At 53.8% G+C, this 14736-nt stretch overlaps 2 protein-coding genes across 2 annotated transcripts; both read right to left on the reverse strand.

Annotated features, from left to right (window-relative positions):
• Window positions 1-1548, reverse strand: LOC109575951 (cathelicidin-2). Its single transcript, XM_019984206.2, has 4 exons — window positions 1299-1548; window positions 1078-1185; window positions 862-933; window positions 1-271 (listed from the first exon to the last, which is right to left on the reverse strand). The coding sequence occupies exons 1-4, from the start codon at window positions 1494-1496 to the stop codon at window positions 119-121; spliced, it is 531 nt and encodes a 176-aa protein (XP_019839765.2). The 5' UTR covers window positions 1497-1548; the 3' UTR covers window positions 1-118.
• Window positions 1549-10922: 9374 nt separating this feature from the next.
• LOC109575889 (cathelicidin-4-like) lies at window positions 10923-14016 on the reverse strand. The gene is made up of 5 exons (XM_070777066.1): window positions 13813-14016; window positions 13133-13240; window positions 12924-12979; window positions 11675-11787; window positions 10923-10999 (listed from the first exon to the last, which is right to left on the reverse strand). Exons 1-5 carry the CDS (start codon window positions 14014-14016, stop codon window positions 10923-10925), a joined length of 558 nt encoding a protein of 185 aa, XP_070633167.1.
• Between the last annotated feature and the right edge of the window lie 720 nt (window positions 14017-14736).

The raw sequence follows: 14736 nt of genomic DNA on the forward strand, positions 1-14736 counted from the left end.
TTGTTTTCACAAGATTTTATTTTTTGGATGCTGACTCAGGGCAAAAGAGATCCCAAGAGGTCTTCCCTGGGCTTCTGATTCATCAGAAGCCCTTATCAGGGAGTTATCTGCCTATTGTTCACCGTCTACCAGGAAACGGTCCTAAGGGTGGACGGAACGGTGGCCGGATCGGTGGGAAGATCGGTGGGCGGATCGGCGGGCGGAACGGTGGATAGAACGGCGGACGGATTGGTGGACGACGGATTGGTGGACGAAATCTGACACTCTGAAGCTGTGAACCAATAAAAACAGGTTTCTTGTGAGAACCGGGTGAAGGTCAAGACAAGACCCCTCCCTCCATATCTGCCAGCCCATTCCTAGAAGACTCCAGGAACCTTGGGGACCCAGATCACCCTCTGGCTGTGACCCTTGGAGCATATGGCTAAATCTCCATACCACAGACAGAGATGAAACCGAGGCCCACAGATGATAAGGGGCTTTCCAGGATCACAAACCCATCCCAGGAAAGCAGGGCATGAAAGATCATTACTGAGTCAGTGATTCTCAAGCTTCTGCACAGTCAAAGTCCCCTGCAGGCCTTGTGAAAATACAAATGGCTGGACCTCACCCCAGAGTCGGATTCAGTTGGTTTGAGTGGTGCTGAGAATCTGCCTTGCTGTCAGTTCCCGGGTGGGGACCCCATTAGAGAACCACTGCTTTAAGGGATGCACAGCCAGGGCTGGAGACCTGGGGCTCAGGGAAGGTGGGCCCGGGTGGGAGGGCCTTTCTTTGCCCTCAATGGGACAGCGGGTCATTGGTCCAAAGGATGTTTCACATACTTACCCTGCCCAGAAACCCCACAGTCCAGAAGGGGCCACTCACCTCATTACAGTTTATGTCAAATTGGTCATTTGATGGGTCCAGGGTGACTGTCCCCACACACTGTTTCACCAGCTGGAAGGGGAGGTTCAAGGTCAAACTGAAACCCCTGTGGCCATAACCTCCCGGCCTCCTCCCAGGAATTGGTAATCGTCCCCAAGCCCGCTGTCCAATCCCTGGGAAGCATCTGCCATTCTTCTCCCCCGCTCCCAGGCTCACCCCATTCTCCTTGAAGTCACACTGCTCCAGGGGCTGCTGGCTTGTCCTGGGGCAATCGGTCTCCTTCACCCTGAAGCTCACAGGCTTTCTGGTGCCTGGGTCCAAGTCCTGGTCATGGGTCAAAGTAGGGGAAACTGGATTTGGGCTCATTCTTCTTCCTCTGATCTGTCTCCCTGCCCCCCAACTAGCTGGCCCCCTGCCCAGATCCCTTCATAACTCACATCATTGGGTGTAGGGTCTAGCTCCAGGAGGCGGTAGAGATTAGCTTCTGAGGACCGCTCATTGAACTGATCCACGGCACGAAGCACGGCCTCCCTGTAGCTGAGGGCCTGGGCGCTGGCCGAGGGCAGCACTAGTCCCAGCAGCAGTAGCCACAGTGAACACCGTCCCAGGGAGAGGCTGGCCCTCTGGGTCTCCATGGTCCCCAGTCCTCATCCTCCCAGCCTGAGGAACCCTCCTTTTATGCTCAGCCTGGGCCCTGACCTGCCCCGTCCCTGCCCTCCTCCCAGCATGTGAGAAGGAGTTGCCTCAGCCACTGCTGTGGCCTCACAGGACTGCTGGGCAGTGGGCAGGAAGGACCCTATACAAGGTGAAGAAATGGTTTCTCCATCTCCTGACAGTGTTTTGGCCTCTCCTGGACCCCATGGCAAGTGTCATAGGCAGGCTTGCTCAAGAGGGTTGTGTCCTCCAGGAGAGGGAGGGGCCAGGCACTGTCTACTTCCCCTCTGACTCTACACCATGGGCCCCTCAGGATCCAGAGTAAAGGAGTGTATTCACGTCTCAATTGCCAGCTCTTGGCCCTGTCTGGCACCTAATAGGCACTCAGTTAACACTTGAAGAATGGTAAGACCATCAACTCCTGCTGTAGACTTACATTTCCAGCCCATCCCTAGGCAGACATAAATCCTACACCATCCTGTCCTCTGGGCTGAGACTGAGACCTCAGCCAGTCAGGGTTGGCTCCCTTGGTGCCCTCTCCTAGATTCATGTCCACTATTTTCTCACTGAAAAAGTTCTCTTTCACAACAACCCTCCCCCTGCCCCTGCAAGACATGGCTTGTTCCACTAATCCCACTTGAACCAAGCATGAGAAGGATCATCTGCATTGTGACCCCAATTCAGTGCCTTCTCTACACTCAAGGCCACTGCAGGCTGCCCAGTCCTCACTGGATCCATATTCACATTCAAGCCGTGTCTTCATCTCCACAGACTCCAGGGACCCTCTGTCTTCCTGAACTTGCCCCTGACCAATTCTCCCCTGTCCCTGCTCTCCTGGGTCCCCTCCCCCTCCTTGGTGGCTCCTGCTGAGTCTCCTCCAAGGACTCCTCTTAGGATGCAAGGCTGGCTCAGGAGCATCCGGGCTGCTGCTCCTCCCCATCCTCACACATTCCTGGGGACGGCCCTTCTCAAGACACCAGTTCTCCTGAACACGCATCACTGCTCTGTCTCTGGGTTCAAGACTCCCATGAACGCCCTGGTTGTCCGCACTGGGCTGTTGGCTGGGTGCTTCTGCAGGAGCACTGAGCTGGAAGCCTGGGAGCCCCACCTGCTCCTTCCTCCTGAGGACACTCTGCTGACCTCCCAGCACCCCTGCCCTGGGCCTACCCTGTCTTCTCTCGTCTCAGTGCAGCCACAACCTCCACACTCCACCTTCCCTGATTTCCTGGCTCTCCCCTGACCACTGTCCACTCTCCACACCATTTTCTGGAAGTTCCAACACACCACCAGTTTGACCTTTTCAAGTCCTGTCTTTAGCCGCCCACACTCCCAGCACCAGGCATCAGGGCCAAGGCTGTTGTTTTCAGTTTTCCTCACTCCCAGCCCCGAGGGCCTCAGGTGTCAGGCTGCCGCTTACATCTCGACCACCCAAGCCCCTCTGAACCTCCTGCTGTCTTCCCACCTCTGCCTCTGATCCCTCTGTGTGCCCTGACCTCCACCTTGGGAAGCCTTCCCTGACCTCCAGCTAAACTCATCATCTCCTCCTCTTCACCCACTCGGCCTGCAGGACATCCCTTCTGATTGGACCTCAATATCTCCCTGTACAATGCTCTGGCTGAGAAAGCAGGCTGAGGAGGCCAGTGCTGGGAGAGCACAGCTGGGAAAGATAATGAACCAAAATGATGAAGATGTCTGAAAATGATGAAGCAAATTTTCATCCATCTCTCCTTTCACCTGGTCGTGTGACTTGAGGCCTGTAGTATTTCCTGGATTCAGTTGTCTTGTGGGACTCTTGGGGACTTGGCCAAAGCCCCTCAGCTGGGTCAGATGGTGCTGGTTACACGTCAGCCTTGGAGAAGGAGAGGTGGGCCTCTGCCACCTGGTTTCATAGTCCAGGTATTGCTCCAGCGACCTCTTGGTCAAACTGTATCCTTTTTCCAACTCAACGGAGGAAAAAGAATGTCCACAGTAGAAACAATTGGTAGTACACATGGTTGCTGGCTATTAGGTAAGCCTGAAACCCGCCCTGTGCTTTTCTGCCTCTGGGTTTGGGCATTTGCTCACACATCAAACTGAATTTCCCTCCCCCATCCTCCCTGGATCCCTTGGAGGGTCTGCGTCTGGGTCCTCAGGCTGCCCCTCCTGTGTTGGTGGTGAACCTTCCCTTCCTCCAGCAATCAGCTTTCCTGTTTAGTGCTCACAGCTGTCAGAGCTGAGGTCTTCTCAGGAAAGACACCACACCTTCGTCCCCAGGCACATTGTCCCCAACTCCACATCTGGTCCTTGAGAAATTCGCATGCACCCTTCCCCCCAACTCACTCAGGAATGAGCCAGGATCCTGCATGGCCCCCTCCTTTGCTCCTCTCACCCTTCCTTCCTGTCCAGACCCTCCACGGGAAAGAGAACTGAACCCCAGGCTGCCATGCCCCCGACTGTGGGGACACCCACCAGCTCTCTGACCAGCTGAAGAGTCAATGAGACCCACATGCAATATCATTCCAAGAAGGACCCCCATGTACTGCAAACATGAGGCAGGTCAAGCCGTCTGGAGCCCAACTTCCAGGAGGATGGAGTAAGAGAGGGCACTTCACACAGGCACACACACCCTTCCACTTCCAGATCCCTGGTACTTGGGTGATCCCATCCTACATCCTGGATTTTCCTTGTTCAATCCATTTGCACATAGATGTCCTGGGAAGGCAGAAACTACCCCTTCAGATGCTCCAGTCAGGTCCACTTTGTAAAGTGACTAGAGCAGGGATCAACCCCTGAGCAGAAGGACAGACTGCTGATCAGAACACACTTTCCCCAACCCTACCACTCACATAAGCCCAACAGACTCGGGTGGCGATGTCTACATCACCAGGGAAGACCTACATTTCTTATTTCCAAAAATAATTTAGTAGATTTTAAAGACACCTTTCTGGCCTCTGATTACCAGCTGAGAACCACTGATCATGGCTCCAGCAAAAAAACTGCCTCTCTAAGTGTTTCTTTCCTATCTGAAATTACCTTCTCGATCAAAGTGAAGTGAGAGTAGCTTGCTGCTGCTGCTGCTGCTGCTAAGTCTCGTCAGTTGTGTCTGACTCTGTGCGACCCCATAGACGGCAGCCCACCAGGCTCCCCTGTCCCAACACTGGAGTGGGTTGCCATTTCCTTCTCCAATGCATGAAAGTGAAAAGTGAAAGTGAAGTCCCTCAGTCGTGTCCGACTCTTAGCGACCCCATGAACTGTGGCCTACCAGGCTCCTCGGTCCATGGAATTTTCCAGGCGAGAGTACTGGAGTGGGTTGCCATTGCCAGTAGCTTAGTCGTGTCCAACTCTTTGCGATCCCATGGACTGTAGCCCACCAGGCTCCTCTGTCTGTGGAAGTCTACAGGCAAGAATACTGGAGTGGTTTGCCATTCCCTTCTCCAGGGGATCTTCCCAAGCCACAGATCAAACCCAGGTCTCCCACATTTCAGGCAGATTCTTTACTGTCTAAGCCACCAGGGAAGCCCCATCTTGTTTAAACCAACAGACAAAAGAAGAGCCTAGGAAGCTAGGATTGCAGGTAGGTGGTGGGGGTGGAGACTGGGAGGCTGATGGGTGGCAGAAACCATGGTGGGTGGAGCTGAGCTGGTGGGAGCCATGCTGTGATGGTGTGAAACCCAAGCTACGAGGACATTAGCGAGATCCCCCCTGCTATCCCTGAAACAGATGGCCCTCTCCATTGTCCTGGGAGATCCTGCCCTGATGGTCACCTGTGCACCCTTGGGCAACCTCGTTGAAAGAGATTTCTTCCAAGTAATTTGCCAGTGGCAGCAGCACTGACTGAGGATCCCAGGTCCATCCTGTCACCAAAGCAACAACCCTAACACTAATCCTTAGGATGGTCATGGTAACAGCACTGGAGCCTGGGGCCTCTGGTGCCCTGCCCCTACCTCACAGCCTCCCGTGGCTGTGTTGTCTACGGAGTCTGGAGACGTAAGTCCAAGGACGTGACCTGGGTGTGTGGTCCTGCAGCGTACCATGGTCTCCCACGCATCCACCCACTCTGAGCTCACAGCACTCTTGTCAGGAGGCAGAGCACAGCTCACCACCAGTCTCAGAAGACCAGAGAGGAAATTGAGGCCCAGGGTGGGGTGGGGTGTGGCCTTGGGAGGGAGGTCTTGACCAAGTCAGGGTGGATGGTGGCACCCAGAGCTCTGGTTCCTGTGTGAGTTTCCTGGGGCCCACTGGGGTCTCCCTGTCTTTCAGACTAGCTCCCTGGTTCCCTGTATGGCCCGAGCAACCATCATCCTGACCTGCCCTGCCTCTCTCCTGCAACCCGGTGCTTTTGAAGACTCAGTTCAAAAGCTGAGCATCAGTTCAAAAGCACTCTGTGCAGGGAAGGGCTGGTGGGGGTCCCCTTCTGATGTGTATTGCCACTCCCTTCCTTCCCTTCCTGGGCTCTCCCCTGCCCTCTGACTACTCAAGGCTGGGGGCAAGGACTTGGGGATTTTCTGGGCAAGTTCACAGGGAAATAAGTTTTCTCAGAATGACTTCCATAGACTCCTTCATGTGTTGTGGGAGGTGTGGAGTCACCACTGCCCAGAACCAGCTATACAACTAGCAAATTGAAATTGTAGCATCCCAGCTCCAAAAGGTATATAGAATTTCAAGACCTCAGGGATATATAGAGCATTAAACCAAGTACCCAGCCCTCCTGAGCACAGGGGCCTGTGTGACCTCCCTGGTGACACACCCATGATGCTGGCCCTGTCCCCAGCCCCCAAAACACAATGTTGGCAAGAAGGAAACCAAGTACCTGCTTCTGGAGTTCCTCAGATAGTAGAGGTTTTAAGTGCCTGGGAAATACAACAGGCACTTGTCATTTTGATTTACTGGTTCTCTAAAGTCTTCTCTAAGAAGTAAAGAAGGGGACGTCCCCCGGAGTTAAGTAGTTAGGAATCTGCTTGCCAGTGCAGGAGACACAAGTGCAATGCCTGGTCAGGGAAGATCCCAAATGCTGAGGTGCAACTAAGCCCATGCGACACGACTACTGCACCTGTGCTCTAGAGCCCGGGAGCCACAACTGCTGCAGCCCCAGTGCCCTAGAGCCTGTGATCCGCAGCAAGAGAAATGACTCCATGCACCGCAACTGGACAGGAGCCCTGACTCGCCACACCTAGACAGAGCCAGCACACAGCAACAAAGACCCGGTGCAGCCAAAAGCAAAAAGCAAAACCTCCTCCTGTGTACAGTACATAAAGTGATTTCTGTTAAAAAAAGAGAGAGAGAGAGGGAGCAAGAAAGAAAGAAAGTAGGGCTCTGAACGCACAAATACAGGAGAAGAGCAGTGCCTTTGCAACTCCCATTGTCCAGAAGGGCAACCAGGGCCCAGGAGAGCAAGAGAGAAGGGAGCTTAGCAAGGCCAGGGGGTGCACGTGGCAAGCCTAGGGCTGGACTCCCAGATCAGTGCTCTTTCCACTCCCCACAGCATCTCCAGCTGTCCACCCCTGGGGGCATCTGGAGCTCGTGACTGGGCCCCTGTCTTCCTGTCCAGCCCAGCACCCTCCACCCCACCCGCCTGCACGAGCCCAGGAGGTCCCGCACCGCAAGCTGCTTCCTGGGCTGGGACAGCCTCCCCTCCTGCCCAGCGGCACAGCCCACACATCCACCTTTAACTTAGCTGATCCATCCATGAAGGGCTAGGGGTTTTCAGGACCCTGGTGGACCAACCCCACCCCCCAACCCCCCGGGAGCGCTGACACAGACCCCACGTCTGAGAGAGCCACATCTAGAACATGACCGCCCACGTTTCCCTCCAAATGCCCCATTTTCCCTTTTTTCGGGGAAAGGGCCATTTTGTTGAGATTTTCAATTTTCACCCTTCCCGTGATAGGGGTGTTGCTCTCTGAGGCTCTGAACATCCACTGATGCCCAGTAACAAGCCAGTGACGCCTCTTGAATGGGCTGCAGCGTCAGGCTTGTGCTGGGTCTGTGTCCGCAGGAAGACCGTGGCCTGCTGCTGGCTTCCTTCTGCCCCGGGCTCCAGGCTGTGTGGTTCTCAGTCCCCCTGCACGTGTCACTGGAAAGGCTCCTAGGGCAGATCGGCCTGAGCGGGCGGCATCTGTACAACCCGCGAGTTGCTTTCTTGAAGTTCTGCATCCCCAGCTCTCCAGCTGATGTGCTGTGAGCACCTTCTTAAACTGCCACCCTTGTCTTCTAAACTGCTTTACTGCCACCATGTGGCCGAGCTGGGGAAGATTCCCCGGAGAAGGAAATGGCAACCCACTCCAGTATTCTGGCCTGGAGAATCCCGTCAACAGAGGAGCCTGGTGGGCTACGGTCCATGGGGTCGTAAAGAGTCGGACATGACTGAAGCAACCTGGCACGCGTGTGGCCAAGCCGATCAGGAGGGCTCCCACTGGGCATTTGTACCAATGTCACTGTCCTAACTGGGCTTTCCCCGATGTCAGCACCCCTCACAGTAAGGGTTACACAATATATTAACTAGAGGATAATTGCTTTACAATATTGTGATGGTTTTTGCCATCCATCAGTATGAAGCGGCCATAGGTATACATGTGTCCCCTCCATCCTGAACCTCCCCTCCCACCTCCATTCCCAGCCTATCCCTCCAGGTTGTTACAGAGCACTGACTTTGGGTGCCCTGCATCATACACTTTTATTGACTGCATTCTAGTTGGATTAAGTCACTACTTCCCTTTTTTTTTGGCCACACGGAATGGCTACGGAGCTTCCCCAACCTAGGATCAAACCAGTGCCCTCTACATTCGAAGGGCAGAGTGTTAACCATTGTACCATCGGGGAAATCCTGAAAGGGGACATTTGTGACCTAAAAAAGACGTCCTATAGTACCATCTCAGCCCAAAGAGGAGTCATCAGAGATGTCATCAGGACCACGTGGGGCCACAGCCCCACGGAGTGTGGCTTTGTTTACTACGAAGAGAAAAAGGGACCAGCTTTGAAAGCGCATTTCATGTTCAGCACAGAGGTAGTCCTAGTACCAGGAGCATCGAGGTTTTTACTTTATCAGTTCAGTCCAGTCACTCAGTGACTCTTTGCGACCCCATGGACTGCAGCAGACCAGGCTTCCCTGTCCATCACCGATTTCCAGAGCCTGCTCAAACTCATATCCATCGAGTAGGTGATGCCAACCATCTCATCCTCTGTCGCCCCCTTTTCCTTCTGCCTTCAATCCCCTTCTCCTCCTGCCTGTACTTTATAAAAGGGAGCAATTTCACATTGATGCTCCAGGGATTCCGTTTTGTGGAATGCCCTCATGTTTCAAGCAACTTCACTCAGCGAAAAAGCCTCTGGGTATTGTTGTTATTGTTCAGTCATGCCTGCACTATTGATAACACAGAAGGCAGAGCGATTAGATGGAAACTTTTGGCTTCCCAACCAACAAACATTGCCTACACATGAAAACACTAGAGAGTGTTGTCAGTATATTGTGGCAAGTCCCTTCCACTGTATGTTGATATATTGTTGAATACAGATGCGTTGATAACAGATGAATTCTGTCTGTAAACCCTACCACAATCACATAAAAGTATTTTAAACAGAAGTACAAATAGTCGGCCGAAAGTGGACATAAAACAGAATCATAAAAAAAATCCAGAGGGGAACTCTCTGGCCGTCCATTGGTTACGACTTGGTGCTCTCAATGCCAGAGTCTCGGGTTCAATCCTTGTTTGGAGAACTAAGATCCTGCAAGCTAGGATCCTAAAAAATAATCTAAAGAAGACAGAAAACTAAGGGAGAATAAGGTACCATCTGAATGAATAAAAGAGCTTTGAGATGTGAGATTAAACTCCAGATGTGTCGATGATTACGTAATACAAGTGGTCCTGTGTTACCCAGGGGTTCTCGTTTCTGTATCTGATGTTTTCACATCTCACTGCTCCACCCAGGGTTAGTAGATGCTCTAACTAACACTCTCTCCCTCAGCCCACCTCTCACGTGCAAACCGACCAGCACCCCCATCCCACCCTTTCTATCGCTGAGACTCTAAATCTCTGTCCTAGTAACCCCAGGGCCAGGTGCCAACAAATTAGGGAGCCCCCACACCCACACCAGCCCACTGAAATTACTCAAGTTACTCCATCCTCAACCTGGTCAGCCTCATGCTCCCGCCTTGCCCATTCCTTCCCTGAGAACATCACACGGGCTGTGACTGTCCTCTCCTGTGTGGGCAGCATGACCCGCTCCTGCTCCCCCGGGGACTGTGAGTAACAGACTCACTCTGCACCAGCGATGGGCTCCCCACCTAGGGGAGCTCGGACCACAGCGATGGACTCGGACCACAGGTGAATAAAGCCAAACACTGGGGACATAGAAAATGCCGGGAGACAGAGACACAGGGAGAGTGGGAGAGAGAAGGAGAGAAAGAGAAAGAGAGACACAAACACTTTAGGCAAAATGTAGGTGATCCTGAAAATAGAGAATTCGGAAGTTTATGCACTATTTTTGCATGCCTGCCTTGAGCACTGAACTGAGTGTTACTTCTAATCCTACCACTCTAGTCACTGATTTTTCCTGAGTAATTTTCTCCCCGCAATACCTTCTTTCCCTCCTGCTGGGCTTGGGTCCCCTCCATTGCAGGAGAACTGACAAATCAAGCTTGTCTTGGAGAGATGCTCAATGCCATTCATGAAATACTGTCACTTGTCTTCTCAGGGGTAAGAGGTCAAAAGGTCAAGCAGCAGACTCTCTCCCCAGTCACTGTAGAAGGCATTGACAAGGCCCGGGACCAGTTCTGTCTCCTTCTCAAGGGTTGAGATGGAAAAACTGTTTGCATCCTTTCCTGTCTGCTATCAGAGGTCACATATGCAAGCTGAATGCCTCCTCCATGCCAAGGGACATCTGGTCCACACTGATATAAAACGTGAAAGGGCAAGATAGGCCTGAGGCTACAGGTGGGTTGCCATGGAAGCAGGACGGGCAACCATGGGAAGGAGTTGAAGGCACTTGTGACCTGCACAGACACCGTGTCATCCTGATGAGTGGTCCCCCTCTCCGTTTGGGCGGGAACGTGCCAACTGTGACAGGCCTGATACAGAGTGCTTGCCAATTTCCATGATGTAAATATTCCTACCAAGGCTGATTTCAAGCTACTAAGAGTATAACAACCAGCTCAAAAATACCCAGACCATTTAGCAGTTGGCTCTGGCAAGTCTGTATCTTCAGGCACAAACCCAACAAAGCCCCCTCGGTTTCCTCTGTAGAGTTTCTTCCCTCAACTCGGGGTGATGTAGAGTGAGAAGCATGAGGTTCCTCTAAACTGCATGAAACCAGCCCCTCCAGCTCACCAAGAGAAGACAAGCCCAACAGGTAACAAAGTAAATGCTCTGTGAGATCCTGACCTCTGTCCCTCTCTGGAACAGGTTGGCCAGAAGCAGACCTAAGACAAGCATTTAGTAGAAGTCGTTTGTTTGGGAGGCGATTCCAGAAAGCACGGGCTGGAGCGTAGAGAGGGGAGACAGGGCAGGACCTGAATCAGAAAAGGAGGTGTCAGTGAACACATCAATGAGGAAGCAGACAAGGGCTCAACCCGGCTGGGGATCTCAGGCAGAGGGGTGAAACATCTGCAAGCTGGCCACCCAAGGAGCGGGGAAGAGGAAGTGTCTTTCCATCAAGTCCCCCCAGTGGTTAGTTGAAGCTGCTCCCTGGATTCAAACTCCCCAGTGCTTCCAGTCTGCCCCAGAGCAAAGGTCAGCTGGAGAGTGGGGAGTGGGCAGGACATGGGCAGTGTCTGAAAGACTTGCCTTGTCTACACAGGCAAGTAGACATGTGACCTGTGTGTCACTCTGTGCCTCTCACCCTCGTGTGAGCTCTTCACCCTGATGGACAAGATGCTTGTATTTAATGGTGCAAATTTTAAACCATGTGACCCCTAAACACAAGCCCACTGCTTAATCTGGGACCCAGCTGAGGCAACAGTGATGTGTCACAATGCCACAGGAAAAACCAGGAGGGGCAGACTATTTCAGAATTAAGGGCCAGAGGTATGTCCTGGGCGTTGCACCTGCAGGCTCAGCCCTGAGACTGAACTTCGTCTCTGTGAGTGTCTAACAAGGTGGGAAGCCTGGCCCCTCGTGGACTGTCAGCTCCATGAGAGCAGGAACAGTATTCCCACCAGCTCTGCACCCACGGCAGGTCTCCTTACGTCCTACTGGGTGTTGGAGGAGGAGGGCGGGGGCGGGTGAAGGGCTCGGGAGGGACCCGAGGGTGGGGACGCAGTTCTGGAGCTCCTGGGGCTGCTGCCTGCCTCGTGCCCTCCTGGAAGGAACAGGGGCCTCATGCTTCTCTGTGTTCACAGGAGTGACCTCACACACAGACATAGATACACACATGCACATAGACATACATCATACACAGACACACACAAACACACACACACACAAACACATACACACACACAAAAACCACACACACACAAACACATACACACACAAACACACACACACACAAACACATACACACACACAAACACAAACACATACTCACACCCCTAACAGGTCCCAGTAAGTTGGAAGAGGGGAGACAATTGAAATTGAAGGCTGAAGGAAGTTGTTTTCACAAGATTTTATTTTTCAGATGCTGACACAGGGCAAAACTGATCCCAAGAGGTCTTCCCTGAGCTTCTGATTCACCAAAAACCCCTATGAGGCAGTTATCTGCATATCGTTCAACTGTGGCCTGGGGAATGGAAATGGAGGTCCTATTTCTGGAGCTAACCGTGGAGCAGGGAGATTGGTAGAGGGAACCACTGCCAGGGACTCTCGTGGGACTGAACGGTGATGAGCCAAATTTCCTGAAACTCTTAAGCTGTGAATCAATAAAAACAGGTTTCTGGTGAGAACTGGGTGACGGTCAAGACATGGCCCATCCCTTCCCATCTGACATTCCATTTGTGGTGGACTCCAGGAATCTTGGGGTCCCCGTTCACCTCTGGCTATGACCCTTGGCGCATGCAATTGAATCCTTACACCCATAAACAGATGAGGAAACTGAGGCCCACAGGAAGCCTGGGCCTTTCCAGGGTCCAAGCCCATCCCAGCAAAGCTGGACGGAACAGAGGCTGAAAGCCCATGAGTCCAGTCAGTACCTGGCATGTTCACAACCCCCTGGAGGCTTTGTGAAAATCCAAATGCCTGGGCTCCACCCCAGAGTCTGATTCAGGAGGTCTGACTGGAGCCAAGAACCTGCCTCTCTGTTAGTTTCTTCCTGGGGGCCCCGTTAGACCACACTGCTCTAAGGTATGCAGAGCCAGGACTGGAGACCTAGGGCTCGGGAAGGTAAGGGCAAGGTCTGCCCTGGACTGGGGTGGGGGTTATTGATCCAAAGCACGTTCCAAACACCACCGCATTGTCAGCTGCACACCACGGAAAGGGCCACTCACCTCAACGGCTTACGTGAATACATCGTTCCAATGGTCCACGGTGACTGTCACCCCATATTCTTTCAGCACCTGGAGAAGGAGGCTCGACATCAAACTGGAACTCCTAGGCTATAACCCGCCAGCCACACCCCACCTCACCCCAGGGATGAGAAATTGTCCCCTGAAGTCCCCGGATCAGCTTCCTGGAAAGCATCCTCCTTCACTCCCAGCCCCCAGGCTCACCCCATTCTCCTTGAAGTCACACTGCTCTGGGGGCTGCAGGCTCGGTCTGGGGCACACGGTCTCCTTCACCCTGAAGCTCACAGGCTTTCGAGCTCCCGGGTCCTCCACCTGGTCAAGGATCAAAGTGGGGGGACTGGGCTCGGCTCATGTTTCCTTCTCTGATCTGTCTCCCTGCCCCCAACCCGGACCGCAGCCTCTCCAGCCCCCTGTGTGTCCGGCCCTGGGCTTGGTGCTGGCAGCACAGGGGAGAGGGCAGAGCCCGTGCCTGGCCTCACGGGCACACAGAGAGCAGGAGTGGCCCTCACAGCGGCGCTGATGGCAGCGCCTCCCCTCAGAGGGGCTGAGGGAGGTCAGGGCCGCCTGCAGGGAGAGCCCTTGTCACTGGAGCCTCCAGGCTGACAGAGCTCCCCCTGGCAGAGAGACACCGAGGTGCAGAGGGGATATTAGGAGGGAAGTCACCTCACAGAGCCTGTGACCCCTCCATCCCTGGAGCTCCCAGAAGTCCAGGGAGCCTGAGCCAGGTGTGCAGGGCGCCTGTTCCCACAGCAGAGATGCTAAGACAGGAAGCCTGGTGCTGGGAGATGACCCAGGTCTGGGAAGGTTTCCTGGAAGAGGTGGGAACCCACCTAGAGGGAAAAGTGCCTTCCTGACAGGAGGACCAGCCTGAGCGAAAGGGCGACAGTGTGGCCAAGGCTGGGAGGAGATGGCTCCAGGAGGCGGTAGAGATTAGCTTCTGAGGACCTCTCATTGAGCTGATCCACAGCACGAAGCACGGCCTCCCTGTAGCTGAGGGCCTGGGCGCTGGCCGAGGGCAGCGCTAGTCCCAGCAGCAGCAGCCACAGCGACCAGCGCCCCAGGGAGAGGCTGGCCCTCTGGGTCTCCATGGTCCCGAGTCTGCCTCCTCCCAGCCCAAGGGACCCTTCTTTTATGCCCAGTCTGAGCCCTGATGCAAAAGCTCTACCAGGAGTCTTCCTGACCCGCCCCATCCCTGCCCTCCTCCCAGGGTGTGGGCTGGTCTTACCTCAAGCCTTGCTGTTGCCTCATGGGATTTCTGGGCAGTGGGCAGGGAGGCCCGTTTGCAAGGTGAAGAAATGGTTTCTCCATCTCCTGACAACTTCTTGGCCTCTCCTAGATCCCATGGGGAGTGTCACCGGCAGGCTTGCTCAAGAGGGTTGTGTCCTCCAGGAGAGGGAGGGACCAGGCACTGTCTGCATCCCCTCTGCCTCCACACCATGGGCTCCTCGGGATTCAGGGTAAAGGAGTGTATTCAGCACTCAACCTCCAGCTCTAGGCACTGCCTGGCACACAGTATGCACTCATTTAACATTTGATGAGTGGATGACAGGACCAACCCCTTCTGAGCCTTACCCACCCAGCCTGTCCCTAGGCAGCCATCAACCCTACACCATCCTGTCTTTGGGACCAGCCGTCAGCCTGTCAGGAGCTTGGCTCCATCTGTCCTCTCTCCTGGATTCATCTCCACTGTTTCTCAGTTAGGAAGTTCGCCTCCAGGTTGGAAGAGAATGGATACATATATACAGATGGCTGAGTCCCTTTGCTCTTCACCTGAAGCTATCATAACATGATTTGTTAATCAGCTATGT

Source organism: Bos indicus, chromosome 22 (assembly GCF_029378745.1).
Source record: "Bos indicus isolate NIAB-ARS_2022 breed Sahiwal x Tharparkar chromosome 22, NIAB-ARS_B.indTharparkar_mat_pri_1.0, whole genome shotgun sequence".
Taxonomy (NCBI): Eukaryota; Metazoa; Chordata; class Mammalia; order Artiodactyla; family Bovidae; genus Bos; species Bos indicus.

Bases quoted from the DNA above. Each gene is read 5' to 3' on its own strand.
- LOC109575951 (XM_019984206.2), bottom strand. From the start codon at position 1,496: ATGGAGACCCAGAGGGCCAGCCTCTCCCTGGGACGGTGTTCACTGTGG. The intron at 1,186-1,298 runs GTGAGTTATGAA...ACCCATGACCAG, and splicing joins TAGACCCTACACCCAATGAT to GACTTGGACCCAGGCACCAG. The intron at 272-861 runs GTGAGTGGCCCC...ATTGGTTCACAG, and splicing joins TTGACATAAACTGTAATGAG to CTTCAGAGTGTCAGATTTCG.
- LOC109575889 (XM_070777066.1), bottom strand. From the start codon at position 14,016: ATGGAGACCCAGAGGGCCAGCCTCTCCCTGGGGCGCTGGTCGCTGTGG. The intron at 12,980-13,132 runs GTGAGCCTGGGG...CTCCTTCTCCAG, and splicing joins GTGACTTCAAGGAGAATGGG to GTGCTGAAAGAATATGGGGT. The intron at 11,000-11,674 runs GTAAGGAGACCT...TTTCTGATTCAG, and splicing joins CCTCCAACACCCAGTAGGAC to GTCCTGCCCTGTCTCCCCTC.